Raw genomic sequence first — 17793 nt, 5'->3', positions numbered from 1 at the left:
CTTCGGCAGCTCTTGCAGTGTATCCGCTGCCTGAGGTGGGGCCACCGTCAGGATAGGTGTGGGCTCTTAGTGAGGTGCAACCGTTGTGGGGGTGAACACCACTAAACGGCCTGCGCAGCACTTAAAGAGGCACCGGTGTGCGCCAACTGCGCGAGGGGCCACCCGGCCTCACATCCCAGTTGCCCTGTTTACCGGGCCATGGCGTGGGCAGAGAAGGAGGCCCGGCGTCATGTCCCATCCCCATCTAGGAAGCGCCCGCCTTGGCCTCAATTCTCCGAGATCGGAGACTGGGTACGAGGGACCCCAAGGAGGCAGAGCGGTGCGACGGGCCCTAGTGCCTATCGACGCATGGCTCCACCACAACCAGTAAGGCCCTCGCTGGGCACGGTAGTGCCCAGACGGACTGATCCCTTGATAACTGGAATGGCGAGAATATGGATCATGGCTGGTGCATGATACCGTTTCTCTACTAACACGATCACCTTGACCTATCCAGAAACAACATCCTTGCATGTGCTATCAAAATTTGCAGTGGCGAAACTACTCGGAGTCATTTGAGGCAATGCCTACCCTAAGAAATACGATTAAACATAACTATCGTAACAAATGTATCTGCCGTTGTTATTGTGTTAAATCAACAATAATCTCTTTTTGATATGTGCTACATGATGACAGCAGATGATGTGCTTCGCTGATCGCCCCGCTAGATGGCGACAGCAGACTACTTGTTCTGACAGGGAGGCAGTCTCTAACTTGTCTCACCCAGGACTTTTTGTTTTATTTCCCTTCCGTCAGCTTGTGAATGGCGCGGGGTGGTGGAGGAAGGGTACGTTTACCGCCCGCACTCCTCTCCCCGCAAGGTCTAGAGCCCAGAGAGGCAAGCCTCCTTACTATTTGAGAGCGTAGTAACTCCCCGCGCGAAGGTGACAATGAAGTACCCTAGTGTTAAGTATGTGCTTTTCTTTTGAATTCAGACATGGACTGTTAGTGGTGTAAAACGAGACAATAATATCAGGCAGGCTCTTCATTCATAATCTGACAGCGTTTCATTCATATTAGTAGATCCTCAAAAAGAGCTCATCCTCTGGAATACAAAGGATTCAGACTTCCACAGGCATGCGCTACCAGTTGGAGCTTTCACTCGAGAGCAGTCCACACAATATTTTCACACTATGATGATCTAAGACAGGTTTTTGAAGACATTGCAAAGAATGATGAGGGTTGGGACAGTGAGTCGTAAAATTCTGCTGTAGGGTTGCTTAACATACTCAAGAAGGCCCAATTCATTTATTTGCTCTGTCTCTGCAGATACATATCGTTGCTCTACTGCAACATAAAAGCACACCTGATGTAATTCTGTGCAATACTGAAATTAGAAAAAGCACTGAATCCTCAAAGTCCTGCGATCAGAATATACAGTATCATCTTCCGTTGTAAAATGTCGGAAAATAAATAACGAGATAAATGTAGACGACAGGACATTCCAAACGCTCAAAATGTTAACATATGAAGTCCTTGACACCTTAATTATGCAAATGGAAATACGGTTTGGCGATTTTGAAAGCATCCAGTTTGAGTTGTTGGATCAACTCAGTTCATAGTTTACAAAGAGAGCTTCCCTGCTATTAAACTGAACAGTCTTATGAACATTTACCGCTGTTTTAATAAGAAAAGACTAGAAAGTTAATTAAGATTTATTTCGATATAGAAAAACAGCTGTCCCCTAAAACTTTTACATTACATTGTCCTCAATGACCTCGAACCAGTGTATGTGGAAATGTCTTATTATTATTATTGCTCTTTGTTTTACGTCGCACCGACACAGATAGGTCTTATGACGACGATGGTACAGGAAAGGCCAAGGAATGGGAAGGAAGCGTCCGTGGCCTTAATTAGGGCAGATTTGCCTGGTGTGAAAGTGGGAAACCACGGAAAACCATCTTCAAGGCTGCCGACAGTGGGGTTCGAACCCACTATCTCCCTGATGCGAGCTCACAGCTGCGCGCTTCTAACCGCACGGCCAACTCGCCCGGTTGTGGAAATATCAAAATTGATTCCTTTAATATTAAAATTTCCTGTGACCACTGAAGGGAGTATGAGCACTCTGAAGAGGATAAAAACATACCTGCGTAATTCTATGAACAACGGAAGACTCGGCAGTCTTCGTACCATTTCTATCGAGAAAATGCTTGTGAAGAAATTGGTGAGTGATCAAGTATTGAAGGACCGAGTGATTGACCATTTTGCAAACCAAGGCAACTCGAGGTTTGGAACTACTGTACACGAAACTTTAAGGTAAGATTTACTGCCTACCCATTAATTAACTAATAGCTTCGCCACTGAAAATTTGTCAGGTATTACATGTAAGCTCCTTTTTCCGCCTATGTGGTTTTCTCCTGACCCTTACTACCACGCCACACCACCACCTTACTAACACAAACCTTGCCTGGTAATGCGTCTGTCATGCAAACAGGCAGGTACTCCTGTAGTACCTTTCCCACTTCTTCCTGCTATTTTTCTCCTTAGAAATTAATAGCATATCGGAGGCAATGTAGATTAGTGTCGATTGCCACGCGGGGGGAGCGGACTACCCCCCCCTCCCCCGAAAAAAGCGGAGTGCAGTTCAGTGTAAGCTCAGCCAGTGAACGAAGGAGAGCTGCAGTCTGAGCTGACTGTACCAGTCAAGAGTGCCCGTCTGTACCTAGAACTGTAGACTCGTTCTGCATACCTGTCGTCGTGAGTACCGTGGTTTATGTAAGCAGTGGAATGGTGCAAAATAAAAGGCATTAATGTTTTGGAGTAAAAACATGCTCAACTCTTCTATGGACAATTATGGAGCAGAATAACGACGAATGCTATGCCGCTACTACATCGCTTCTGTAGCAAAAAGTCATGTTTTTATAAACTTACGAAAATATGCTACGATAAAAAGAGCATCTCTTTAAGCATCCGTCCTGCTATAAAAGTACACAAATACACACACTAACAAATTACTGTGTCAATCCTTATGCCACAGCCTATGTAGCTGTATGATTTCACGTCACAATCTGTACAACTTTTTAGCAATTCGTCGCTCACTGTTCAATTGGACACAGTGCAGGCAAGTCTCATAAGTAATTGTAGGCGAGAGTCATGATAGTTGGGATCTGAACCTAGTCTTGTTCAGGTTTATTTGCGTATACAACTGCCCACGCATGTACTGTAAGTGCTTCCGAACATTGTTATCATTTCTCCCGTGAACATTCGGGTTTTCGGAAAAAAGGATAGGTTTAATTGTCGATAAAACTCGTGAAGCACCTGTTCCTGGTACTCCTCTTACGTCGCACTGAGGATTTGTGAGCTATAGCTGTAAGCTGAGTGATGCATCCTCTCGCTGTATCTGAAATGGTACAATGAACAGCTGCAGTTTCCGTCGAATACCGTCAAGGTCTTTAAATCTGTTATGAAAACTGATCTTGTAGCTCATCTAGAATATAAACTTCCTTTTCCAGCTCAGTATCAAAGTTCATAGCTCCTAAGCACACAAAATAGTAGAAATCTGTCTTTGTAATTTGGTTCAGCCATAAGGTTAGCTTCAATTTAAATATCCCCCTGCTTAGGCACCGTAATTCGGCAAGATACGGTAAATCGCTGAGCTCGCTCAAGTCCATTTAAAAACTTTAAACTGACGATGGGTTAATCAGTGAGCCCTAACGCACAGTTTTCGTACGGTGTCCACGTGGCCCATTTTTAGCGATTTTGCACAAAGGGCCTCCTGGTGAATCAAACCGTGAACATTCGTAAAGGAACGAGTGTAGAACGACTATAATTTTGACTCAAGTCGACCAATGAATGCACCCGTCATAGCCGGAGCACAGTCTGTTGCAATAGATACAAGTTTATCACAACACAGATACATTCTTTCGTCAGTCTGAAAAAGAACACTAAATAGGTTTTCTAATAATAATAATAATAATAATAATAATAATAATAATAATAATAATAATAATAATAATAATGTGCTTACGTCTCACTAACTAATTTTACGGTTTTCGGAGGCGCCGAGGTGCCCAAATTTTGTCCCACACGAGTTCTATTACGTGCCAGTAAGTCTACTTACACGAGGCTGACGTATTTGAACACCTTCTAATACCACCAGACTCAGCCAGGTTGGAACCTGCCAAGTTGGGCTCAGAAAGCAAGCGCTCTACCCTCCTAGCTACTCAGCCCGGTAAATAGGTCTAGTGCGGTTGTAACCGTCTTCAAAAGGATGAAGTCTACGAACTCTTTTCGGATACTTGTAGTGGACTGCCTACTCCACGAACAAAAATAACCAGGTGCACAACGTCCACAATATCTGCACTTTCTCTTTTGCAAGCTCATCGATTGGTTATGTCTCAAAACTCACGAGTTTCAAAACTCACGGGCTAAAATTAGTTACAAATAGTATCAAAACTCACGACTACAAACTGGTTGTTAAAGTAAACATTCTAATGAGTCTCAAAATTCACGACTCTGGACAGCAGGTGCTTGCGATGACCGCAGGAGGGATGAGGTGCGCGGTGACTCACGCTTCTCCTACGACAGGCGGGGTATACTGTGGAAGTTATTCTGCCATCCCGTGGTGAATTAAAGAAACCGATGTGTATTATTATTATTATTATTATTATTATTATTATTAAAATATTTTGCTGTTGTCTTAAAGCTGATTTTTTTTACCTTTCACCGGGAGGTCTGGTTCGGTTGTTTAGAGTTGACGCCGTACAGGCGACCTGCACGTCTGTGAGGATGAGGCCCTTCCTAAAATAAAGTCTAATGCTGAAGGCGGCACGAACACCCAGTCCCCGAGCCATAGGAATTAACTAGTGAAAGTTAAAATGTCTGACCCAACCAGAAACCGAACTCGGAACCCCCTTGAGCCCATGGACCAAAGGCCAGCATGCTAACCATTTATGCATGCAGCCGGACGACACAATATTAAAGTACTGTAGGTATACAGTATTGCCCGCTGCAAGTTAAAAGAAACTGTCAGTTGATAGTACTGCGACTTAGTTCCATTATGCGGCCAGAAGGCGGCAATTACTTGAATGAGGAATTTCATTTAGAAATATTTAAGATCAAGACAGTTAATTCACTCATTTAGTTTCAATACTTGGAGATTCACTTGGAAAAAAAGCGTATTTCTATTTATCGTAAGAGTTCATCTATTCGCTAATTTCAATAGATCACCTACCCGACACACTTAAACCGAAAAGTATTATTCATGACGCATCCGATTATTCTGCGCGGAATAACTGAATGATATTTGAAACTCATTCGATTATTTAAACTGATTATTCATTCGATTATTTAAATAATCGGATGGAAGTTATTCGATTATTAAATGTATTCCATTATCCCATCACTAATAGGGTGGACATTTATCCATTCAAGGAAGAACTGACCCTGCTCGTGAGTTTTGAGACTGGCCCAGATAGAGAAACCTGTTCTTACTAATCCTCTTCCTGGAATTCGTGAGTTTTGGGACTAGTGAGTTTTGAGACTCGTGAGTTTTGAGACGACACGCATCGATTCTTACAGCTACTGTGTTTCGTAACAGACTTACTGATTTTTATTTATTACTTTCAGGAGGAGACAAAATTTACACTGCGGTCACTGAAAATTCTACGGGCAAGTTTATGTCCAGCCCTCAGGATGTTGTCTCCAGGATTCTCGCCCTAAGAAATCATGAAATCAGATATATTATATGTAAGCTATTTGCAGTATACCGCATCGTTTAACTCGTAATAACTCCAAATACTAAATTTTTGACATGCAGATTGAACACCACTAGATAACTCTGCTAGTAACGCTCTCCTGTGATGCCCTTATAGTCACGAGAGTGCCTTCGTATATTAAATTTCTTACATATGATTATTTATTTATTTATTTATTGCAAGCGCCGTACTTCATGATCACGGATTAAGAAAAGGTTGATGATGGTGGTTGTTTAAAGGAGCATAACATCTAGGTCATCGGCCCCTAATGGTACGAAATGAGACGAAATGGAATGACAAATTCAAAGTCCAAAATCCTCCACTGGCCAGAATTCAAAACGTGAGGACGAAGAATGAATGGACGGACATGAATTTAAAACAATCAGTGGATCCGACCCACAATATCCCACATTCACAGAAACTGACGTGAAACAATAGTATAACTGACCAAGGGACTGCGTCTATAGCATAATACTGACTCGATGATTCTTTTAGTCTGAAGGGGTCCAAAATCCAAGTCATCGGCCTATCATAATGGTACTTATCGCTAGGACAGTAGAACTGTGGCATTTATCATGTTGTGGTACTAATCAAAATTAGCGTAAGCCCGTGGCATTCCCCACAGTATGGTACTACTCATAGGTAATGAAATTCGCACATGGAATACAGACCTATGGTGTTTCTCACATTGCGGCGCCATTTACAGACAACGCAAGCCTATGGTGTTCATCACATACGTGTACTAACCACAGGGACCCGTACTATCCCGTGGAGTTCCTCATATAGTGGGTACTAATCATAGCCAAGCCAGAATCATGGTGTCGCTCCTAAAGTGGTACTAATCACAGGTACTGTAGAAGCCGGCAACGCACTCTGTTGCTACTGATCACAAACCTATTTGGTACCTAACATAGTGGTACTACGCGCAAGTAAAGGCGACCCACGGTGTTGCCCGCGTGGTGGTACTGATCACAAGTAGTTTCATGGTTCTAAGTTGATCATCCCTTGGTCGCTCCTTCAAGTCACCTCTTACGACAGGCAGGGGGTATCGTGGGTGTATTCTTCGTCTGCGTCCGCCACCCACAGGGGGTCTTAAAGAAAAGGAATAACCATTCCTCGTATTTGGAAGAGGTGTTCAGTTTACCCCCTATGCTTCCACTCGACACGTTTCAACCACTAGTAGAAGAGAACAGGTATAACAGAAGCCTGTCGTCGGAAGGCATGCACAGCCCTGAGTCAGCAACGTGGGGAAGTACAAATCGTAAGGTGGGCAGAGAGTTTCGCTCGTGTGCACAGATATTTCTAGCACGGGCGGACGTTTGACATGCGTGATCTAAGTCAAAACCGAACTCCTTTAGAATGATCATACGTGCAGCCACACTGGAGCACCATGCTGCACAAATATAATCGTCCCGAATGGTTTATAATCACACCTAAAGGATTCGCTTCTGATTTACATAGAATGAACTGTTATAATCAGTGTAGTGACCTGTTCTTCATTTGCTGTTTATGATGTATGCTGAAAGTATGTGCCCATAATTTTGTGCCTCTGAAGACCCCTTTATGAAATACAACTTATATCTCGCATATAACATCTTTCTACTCAGAAGTATTTTTTTTTTTTTTTTTTCACATTTCAACGCAAATTTCCCGTAATTTTCCTCTGGGCAAGGTCAGAGAATATTGCTCATACGCGTGGAGATTTCAATATCAACACAATTGTGCTTTTCCAACCTCGAAGTGGACAGGTTCCTCGTGAGCGTTTACACAGCATATGATTGTTGCTAATGTTAAATAAACGTTATGGCTAACCCGGCTAATTGCAAGAAATTGAGAATTTTGAAGACTCTTGGTGCGATCCTGGTTATTTCTGTTGTGGTTTTAGGCTGGCCCGCATTTGCCCTCGTTCCTTGTTGAAATTTTAAATAGTTTGGCACTATCGGTAAGCGAGAGTGAAGAAATGTGACCGTAGTAAATATGCTTGATTACCATATCACATGATAATATTAGTATCACATTACGACTTCAACAAGAGTCTCCGTGGCTCAGGTGGCGGCGCACCGGCCTCCCACCGCTGGGTTCCGTGGTTCAAATCCCGGTAACTTCATGTGAGATTTTTGCTGGACAAAGCGGAGGCGGGACAGGTTTTTCTCCGGATACTCCGGTTCTCCCTGCCATATTTTATTCCAGCAACATTCTCCAATATCATTTCATCTGCCATCCATTAATCATTGCCCCAGAGGAGTGAGACAGGCCTCGGCAGCCGGCACAAATCCTATCCTCCCTGACCCGGTCAAATGACTGGAAACAGGCTGTGGATTTTCATTACAACTTCAACCATTCAGAAAAATTACCCGCCAAATCACGCTATTTCGTCTGAAAAATAATGTAAATATACTGCAACTATTAGTTTATTGCCTTAAAATATATCTAAAAATATATATTTATCATGGAATTGAGAGCACCATTGTCTGCTAAACAAACCAAATATCATTCCAACATTCTCTCCATATGTACGTTAAATGATCACTGACAAATTCAATAATTTAATACGTTTGTCAAAGTAATGATGTATTATAACAAACAGAGAAACACTGGGGTACGATAATTCCACAATAGACGTCTCCTTGAATACCGTGGAATTTAAAGAGAAATGACAAGCAGGAAAAAGTAATCTGCAAACAACAATGGAAACTCCAGCCGTCGACATAGTATACTCAACGCTCGTAATGGGCTCTATGGGTCACTGGTTTTTAATGTGATTAATGAAATAATAGTTATTTTGTATGATAACATCAATTACATGACATACTCATGTGAACAATGTATATACACTTCAGAAATTGCATAAGAATTCTACAACTGTAGAGAAACGTGCTAAACTGTCCTTGCGTCTCCAGAAACAGTAAAAGCAGTTAGTGGGACGAAAAACTAGGAGGAGGAGTAGTAGTAGTAGTAGTAGTAGTAGTAGTAGTAGTAGTAGTAGTAGTAGTAGTCAGGACTTATACTAAGCAGGTTAATAAAGCATACCAATAGCCGTGCAAAACTATGTAAAATGCAAGCTGAAAGTTACTATCTAACACGTCCAAATTCAAAGGGGGAATCAATTGAAAGTTAGTAGCAGTCTACGAAATAAATTTTCCCGATGAAAAGATCTAGGGTAAAGTACATTTTTCACAGGTACTAAAACAGATTTGGAAGAGTGTAAAGTGGTCTTAAGAAAACTAGGAAGTTCTGTTTTACAGACGGAAGATCTGAAGTGGTTCCGCAGTTTTCTATATGACTTCAATGAAAATCCACCTCTTTCGAAGATCGCCCATTACAAGTGACAACGTACTAGGAGCCCTACAGCAAGCTCCTACTCCTCTCTTCAGATAACAATGGCAACACCACCGGGCTTTATGTACTGTACAGTGTTTCCATATCAATGCCTGTACCACTAAGGTGAGAGGTAATACCAGCTTTCTTACAGAATCAGAATCACAGCTGACGTGATAATAAGTCACGTCGGATAGCAGTCGCAACGGCATGGTTGCCCAATGATTGTCCGCCACAGATGGCATTTAAAAAAGCAAGCACATTCACTTTAAAAAATTAAACAACTGAATGTTAGAATGTTCTTTCCAATAATCAGAATGATTTCATCAAAAGAAACGTCAATGGGTCAAAAATTCAGAATATTAAACCACTGTTATTACTTCAACTTATAATATTAGGAGAAAGTAATCAAAGTACACGATACCTACACATAAAGTAATTTTCTTTCAGTGAATCCTATTTTGATATAGTATACTGCTTCCACGACGAGACCGAGGTCGCAGCTGTCAGTACGAAAATGCCTCGTACAATTTTGGTACTATCAACCCTAGTTTATCGACGGTCATAGAAATACGGTTTCTCAGTCTTATAAAACACTAGACGATTACACCGAACGTTTTGCTTTTTTTTTTTTTTTTTTTTTTTTTTTTTTTTTTTTTTTTTGCTATCTGTTTATCATCTCACTAACACGCAACGGTGGGAAAGGGGCCGGCTAGGACTGGGTTTATTTAACGTCTAGCCCAGACAATGGCCTTGCGTGAAAATGGAAAACCATCTTCCGAGCTGTCTGCGGTGGGATTCGAATCCACAATCCTCAGAATGTTATCTTACAGTTTCACGACTTGTACCAGACAGCCACCTCGCTCGTTTATGTAATCTTCCCGCAGACCGCACACCACGTCATTTGCTCATATTAACCTGAATTGGAGTCCGCTACGTATGTCATCAATACGTTCCTTTTCTTTGAAAGGGGTTGGTGTAAGCTATAGAGACAACAAAACTAGTATCTCCCTATTGTTGTCCGCGGCAGTACGTGACACTTTCACGGCGAAAGACCACTGGTCAGCTGGCTTAAAGGAAGTCCCAGGGCAGACTGCCAGATTCTAAGGGGGCTGTCACACAGGCTCGATCGAACGACTGCGATCGACCGACTAAGAAAACAAACCTACAGAGGGCAGTGGCACCAGTCACACAGCATCGATCGTCAGCGATCAACTACGAGCGATGAAGATCGACTGGTTTGTAAAAACAAACGTGTCCGTTTTTCAGTCGCAGTCGTTCGATAATGGCGGACGCAACATAGTCATCTGTTGATGAAATCGAAACATTAATTTGCTTAGTGTATGAAAACAAAGTGGTGTATAATCCTAGACTCCCTGGATATAGTAATAGGGAGACCGTGAATTTTGTATGGCATTCTATAGTGTGGAGAATTGGGACAAAAACTGGTAAGTAATTATTAGATTTATTACGATTATCTTATGAATAGTGTTATCTTAGATTATTTATTGATAAAGTATATTATACGGAATAGAGTGGTAAAATGAGTTACACTAGGAGAAGTAGTAATTATCATTCTTGTAACTTAATTGAAGAAATGTTTGGAAAACATAAGCAGTGCTTTCCTAACCTCCATCTCGTACCTAATGAAATGAATACCATTGTTTGCTTTAATGACAAATAAGTGTAGGCCTATGCCATAAGTAGGCCTACTACATGTATATTTTCTTTGTCACAATATTCTGATTCATTGTTTCAGGAAAAAGTTGCCAGAACATGGCAAATTCTGAGGGCTGGATATCGAACTTGGAGAGATAACATCCTCCCTCTCCTCCCAGGTTCTGCTGTACAGAAAACATAAAATGGGTCTACTTCAATGCCCTCAACTTTCTGGAAGAAGGTACAGTTCTGTAATATTTATTTTTAAAAGTAGGCCTACATTACAGACCAGTGTTCTAGTTGTGAAAGAGTGAGGGGAAGATTCAGTCTGTAGGCCATAAGTTCCACCCATCTGTTCATTAATTTATCAGATATAACTGAAAGTAATATAATATAATCTAACCTAGCAATCATCTTACTAAAATAATTATTGAAAGTAACAATTTCTTAAACAGAAGGCTTGTGTCCAGACTAAAATGTAGCTCCAATTTAGAAGAATTGCATTAATATGTTGTTTATTTTTTTCAGTTCTATAACAAACACATCTATGGAAGTGGCACCTGGTGTATGAGAGCCTTTTCACCAAGCTGAAATATAGGAGGAGGAAGCAGAAATAATTTGTGTTGGAGGGGTTTAACTCCTACAGTTCAGAAATTACTGAAGGGACTTCAACTTCCAGTCCAGTGGTTTCTGCTTCTACAAACAGCTTTGCCAGCAGTTAAAAATAAAAGAATCAGAAATGTGACAGTGATGTGTTAAGTGAATATTTAGAAAAGATACTGAAAACTGAAAAGAAAATATAATCAATGTTATTTTTAGTGTCTTCATGATGACATGGAAAGAATGAGTGAACTAGGTTGAAGGGTTTTCAAAGTTAAAATTCAGAAACTGTTGTATACAGTGTTAGACCAAGAAAGAATCTAATAAAATTTATGTTCTTGAGAAATGTTCTACTTTTTAAATTAAATCATTTTTTGTTATACTTATCTATCAATATTTATTGGAATACTCAGTGAGTTATGTGTATTAGGACCTGATGGGAAAGAACCTTAACTCCAATTTTTATTAATTATTAGCATTATTACAACATCTTAATTTGTATATTTTATGTGGTAGAACAGGTATGGTTTACAAGGAAAGGAGTTTTTGAAATACATGTAGTAGGTCCTTTCTGTGTGTATGTAGTAAGCAGTTGTAAAGCACAGGTGGTCTGAAACCAGACCAGCGTATTGATAGTTCTGTCCAAGAGCTGACTTCCTTCTTACGGTATACTGTTGATCACAACTGGAAACTCATTGCACTAGGTTTGTACAGCACAGGTGGTCTGAAACCAGACCAGCGTATTGAGACTTCCTTCTTACGGTATACTGTTGATCGCAACTGCAAACTCATTGCACTAGGTTTGTACAGCACAGGTGGTCTGAAACCAGACCAGTGTAAAGACATTAGTAGTTTTGTCCAGGAGCTGACTGCCTTCTTACAGAATACTGTTGATCACAACTGCAAGCTCATTGCATTGGGTTTAATGCATCTGTGTTCAATGTTGCTTGCTATACTGCCATCCTGCGAGAATACACATCCTAAATACCTATTTGAAATTATCTACCTGTTCCAGTTTTGTATTCTCAACCTGACATTCAGTTCTATTTTATCTCCTCATTCCAAGTACTCTCCTGCCATAGTACCTGTCTGCACCAGCAATCACTACTTTCATGTCTGTTACCGTACTTATAATTTATTAATAACATATAGGCCTACAGAGGGCATCAAGGTAGACTGCTTATTTTATTTCTTGTGCTGTAGATCCATTAATATTAGATTGCACAGTTTCAATAGACCAAGTTGTTTGCATAGGACAAAATTCTTACTACAGTTATACCTGACAGAATCCCTCCCTGCCACCTTATAACTTTGTAACTTAGGTAGCCTTTATCTCCTCATTCCAAGTACTCTCCTGCCATTGTACCTGTCTGCACCAGCGATCACTACTTTCATGTCTGTTACTGTACTTATAATTTATTAATAACATATAGGCCTACAGAGGGCATCAAGGTAGACTGATTATTTTATTTCTTGTGCTGTAGATCCATATAAACAATGAAAAACAAAGATGAAAAATTCATTTGTAACTATTTTGACAGATGTTTCCACCAAAGTTTTGTAGATTTTAATCTACAACATAAAAAACTGTATTTTGTGTGATGTGATATTAAGGGGATATGATGGCAGAATATGTACATTATTTATAAAAAATATATTCATATGACAGTTACATGCTTGTAATAAAAGGTTGAGTAGATTAATTACCCTGTAAGTCAATCCAAGATCTTACAAGGCCCATACACCCTACTCTGTCAAACATTCATTTATATAATTGGTATTTACAAACAGTTTTGACAGGCAATGTAAGATATAGCAAAATGAAATCATTTACCACCTGAGGCCTAAATAACATTTTACTGTAGATGGCAATAGTAGTCTATTTAGTTGTTAGAAAGGCATACTCTTCACTTCTAAAAATAGAAGGCAAGGTGCTTGTTATTAGCACCTATTATTTTTTGCAGTGGTTGGTTCTCATTTTTGGTGAAATTGAAGGCAAAGTTTTCATTTTCCTTGAACTGATTCATAAGGAAAGTATTTCAGGATGGATAGATAGGCTTGGTCATGTTCATATCAGTAAAGAAGTTACATATGAACAATACACAGAAAGGCAAAATCAACATTGAGGTAAGAAAGAGAGTCCTACCAGACCTTTGTGGAAAAAGTTGTTACTCTGTACCAAGGAGTTTACCAGTAACTTGGATGGAAGTGCAGGATTTATATTAATTGGCTTATTATTGCCAATTGAGCAATTAGATCAGCTTGCCAGTGCAAAGTTTGGGGAGACAGTCCTTTATGCTTAGTGATGAGGGTAATAAACAAGACCTTGTGTGTAATTTACATGTAGTTTTGACAAGTATCAGTCTATTACACTGCCAACGTACTTATTAGAACAATATTCCAGAAGCTTTTCCTATAGTTATTAAGCTAGTGTACAGAGCACTAGCCTCACCTGAACTCCTCAAGAAATGTACACATATGTGAATACACAGAATCCTAAAGAGAATTTACTTTGGAAGAGATGTCCATAGACAACCTTTCTTCACAGCCATTTGGTAAAATTAGCTGCTTTCAAAGCTGCTGTAGTCTTCAATGATATAAATTAAGACAGGATTGTCATTCTTGCAAAGTTTGGATATGGACCTGGATTCTTTGCACAAAACACAGTAGACCTACAGAAATTCAGCAACATGCTTGTCATGAAAGCAATATGATACTATTCTGAACATGGCACAATAACAAAGAAGAGGAGAGGCGACAAGAGATTTGCAGAGGATCATGAGGGAGAGAAACAGTGTAAGGAACTCCATTGCTTTTATCATTTTCACAATATTCAGAGCATATGTGCATTTTTCTTTCTTTCAAAATTATTTACAGGATTGTAATGAAACTTGACACACTATTTCTACATTAGGTAATGTAAATTTTGACTGGGAGCATTTCTTGATATGTCTATTATTTTGGTAGGTGGGATCTCACCAAGTGGTATGAAAAAAAAAAAAAGCTGTTAACCTCCATCTAATAAACACCTCAAAATATCATTTGAAAAGACAGTAATTATGCCCCAGGATCCAGCATCGTTAAAACAAATAAGCATAAATGGTATTAGTCTTAATATTTGAAATACAATGAGCCACTTTTGTGAGGCTTTTGTTGGAATTTTCACCCTGTCAAGAATTCTGGCTGTAGTGCTCTATGAATGGCATCATATATAATAGGAACAAATCCACTGATGTATTGTGAGCAATCCTAAATCTGTATGAGTCACCGATGTCCAGAAACCTGTAGGCCTAAATAAATATATTTCCACTGTTGATGGTAGCACCTTCAAATTATGAATTCAAATTGATGTACATAACAGTTTTCAGTCCTTTTTATCAATACTTTATTAGAATCCTGCAGAATGCCACTAATCTTTTATTTGATATATTTTGCCACGGACATACAGTAGTTGTTTCGAAGGTGAACATCACTTTTGACTTTAAACCTAAAAAAATCGTTGTGAATATTGAATTTAACGATAGTGTCAGCCTTTCCTCAGAACTTATACTTTTCCTGTAATTTGTTTGCCTGATGTTTATTATTGACTTCATTTTTTCCTCTAATTCCTTATACCGTAATTATTGATGGGCATTCGGTACTAGTTCCTGAATTTTTCTTCGTCATTCCGCAACGAAGGCACACTTTGGTGGAATTCTCCATGGCTCTTTACCTTGTCCACTGCGATCGTCTGGTTCTTTCCTTTCTCCTAATATATTCATAGGTTAGAATCATATTTCCACCCGAATTATCGCTTTCACAACACATTCTTTTTCTCTCGTGAATATGAATACATCTGTAGCCTGTACGGTACTGGGCGGGAGTATCAGCTGTTTCCGTGCAGTCGATCCCTCTCGATCGATGAGCAGTGTGACAAGGTAAATGAATTTAGTCGTTAGTACTCGATGCCAGTTGGTCGCTCTTGATCGTTCGATGCCCTGTGTGACAGCGGGCTAAGCGGACACGAGTGACGACTGCACTGCAATCCTCTCTGTTTACCTCTTATGAAGGAGCCGAAGGCATCAGCAAAACGCATAATGATCCCGATCCCCGACCAAGATTACAGAAGCAGGTAAGTAATTGGTACCGAACATTCATATAGAGTAAATAAAGGGTACTTACAATCTACGAACTACTTGATCACAAACGTTAACCGCAACAAACTCAAATAAAAAGAAGTTTGGAAAAAATAGCAATATGATCATTAGCTCTATGTATTTACTGCATGTGTGAATCCTGCCTGGTTCCTCGGACGTTCAAATGAACTGAATTAAGCGTGTAAATGTGTTTTGTTTTAAACAAGCTTGTAGTTTTACGTGACCGCTGATATAGTGGGCGTAGCCATGGGATATATAGATTTACGTGGAACGCGAACCACAGGGACGTAAGTTTTCATTTCAAAAATCCCACATGCATTGACCGGAATTCGAACCGAGGTCGTCTTGGTGAGAAGCCAATTGCTGCGCTGGAATTAAAAAGGGCTGGGGAAGATTTTCCTGGACCAGAAATAACACCTAGATAGGTGGATAGATGTAGAAAAGTCACGTTCACAAAAACTACCAAAGCCCACTTGGAATTTCGATACCCCCAAGGTACGTCTGTGCACTGCTGTGATGGGGGATATATGTAATACGTTCGTCTACTGTACGTATGGATGCATGAGGCAAAAGAAGCTGAATATGGCAGTATCTTTCAAACAGGGCGTGTATAATTGAAACCGCAAGGACAAGCACATACGTTAGTTTCGACAGCATTCTCTTCCTCAACTATGTTTACATCTGGTGCCACATACCAGTGAGTTGCAACAAACAAAACATTTAAGTCACTTAATCGTGCTCACGCGACAACGAGATTACCACTGACTCAGGTGGGAACAGAAGTACTGACTTATTACAGAGACCCCACCTGTGATAAAATCACTGGCTGTAATCCGATTTTATAAAACAACAAGTGTGCGACATTAGGAATGCTTTCCTTCACCAAAGCGCGCAGTTTAATTATTGTCCCACTACGGGCTACTTCACGCCAGGTACAAGCAACTTTTAATCAAAACGTAAATATGACTGTTTTTAATTATGAGTAAGAATGTTCTTACCTATTCGAATCGAAACCTTGCGTTGAAACTGAGAGTTTCTCCGAGTGAGAGTCAGGTATTCCATATTTTACGCAGAAACAGAACACACGTAACACGCATATAGGGTGATACACTCAGCCCCCGTAGATCTCCACCGCAAATGAAGCGCGCATAGGAAAGCGTGGCTGTTGGTAAGGGCAGTCCACTAGCACTGCTCGTGTAGCAGCCGCCTGCAAGGCAACGTGCTGACGTTATCCCCCCCCCCCCCCTAGTACCACTACTCCTCCTGTCTCATAGGCCTTGCTCTGCCAAGACGAGATGATCAACCGAGTTTGCCAAGACACCACCTGCCAGCTGACTTCTGCTACCAGCTCATGGACAATTTTCGACCGAAATTAAAGAATGTATTGCTTATTTTTCTTCTAAACACGATAATAATGTTATTGGCTTTACGTCCCATTATTTTTACGATTTCCGGAGACGCCGAGGGGCCGGAATTTAGTTCCGCAGGAGTTCTTTCACGTGCCATTAAATCTACCACCGGGCGAGTTGGCCGTGCTGTTAGGGGCGTGCAACTGTAGCTTGCGTCCGGGAGATCGGCAGCCCTGAAAATCGTTTTCCGTAGCTTCCCATTTGCACACCCGGCAAATGCTGGGGCTGTACCTTAAGTAAGGCCACAGAGGCTTCCTCACCACTCCTAGGCCTATCCTATCCCATCATCGCCATAAGACCTATTTCTGTCGTGCGACGTAAAACAAATTGTAACAACAAACAGTAAATCTACCGACACGAGGCTGATGTATTTGAGCACCTTCAAATACCACCGGACTGAGCCAGGATCGAACCTGCCAAGTTGGGGTCAAAACGCCATCGCCTCAACCGTTTAAACCACTCGGCCCAGCTTCTAATCATAAACATATCAGGACCACTATTAGAGCTATTAGCAAAATATTTCCACATGCTTATTAATGGCGACACTCTGCATTTTCAATGAGGTAACATGTGCACTTGTATGTGTGTATGTATTAAAACCAAGTATGGTTAATTCCTATGACTCGGGGACAAGGTTGTTGTATTTGTCCTCATACAATCCTCTTCATAAACCATTAAAACACCGACTATCAACCATCACATAAACACGCAATAGTGTATACATTCCTCCCACAGGTTTGGCATCAGGAACGACATCCGGCCGAAAAACAGGCCCAAGTCCACACGTCCGCCGCAATTCGTAACCACGATCCCACTAGGTGTGGGAAAAGTGGCAAAAAGAAAGAAGAACGTGTGTATGCTTTTATTTTTCGTCCAGTTTGCCCGGGTACCATTCCCGGTGTTACCATTGGATTGAAGGATTGGGATATATTACTG

The 17793-nt window shown here is 40.7% G+C and overlaps 1 protein-coding gene across 7 annotated transcripts in view; it reads right to left on the bottom strand.

The window, feature by feature from the left end:
* Window positions 1-17793, bottom strand: part of Pfrx (6-phosphofructo-2-kinase) — a 656010-nt gene that overhangs the window by 176402 nt on the left and 461815 nt on the right. Inside the window, exon 1 of one of the 7 annotated variants that reach the window (XM_068226308.1) lies at window positions 16447-16618. The exons of the other annotated variants lie outside the window; for them this stretch is intronic. Within the exon in view, the coding sequence (XP_068082409.1) occupies window positions 16447-16510 (64 nt within the window). The 5' untranslated portion in view covers window positions 16511-16618. Of the gene's footprint in view, window positions 1-16446; window positions 16619-17793 lie in introns of those variants that run through there. 7 annotated transcript variants of the gene reach the window in all.

This window comes from Anabrus simplex, chromosome 2 (genome assembly GCF_040414725.1).
Source record: "Anabrus simplex isolate iqAnaSimp1 chromosome 2, ASM4041472v1, whole genome shotgun sequence".
In the NCBI taxonomy this organism is placed as follows: domain Eukaryota; kingdom Metazoa; phylum Arthropoda; class Insecta; order Orthoptera; family Tettigoniidae; genus Anabrus; species Anabrus simplex.
Note: the sequence above shows the minus strand (reverse complement) of the source record. Positions and strands in the feature narration are given on the sequence as shown.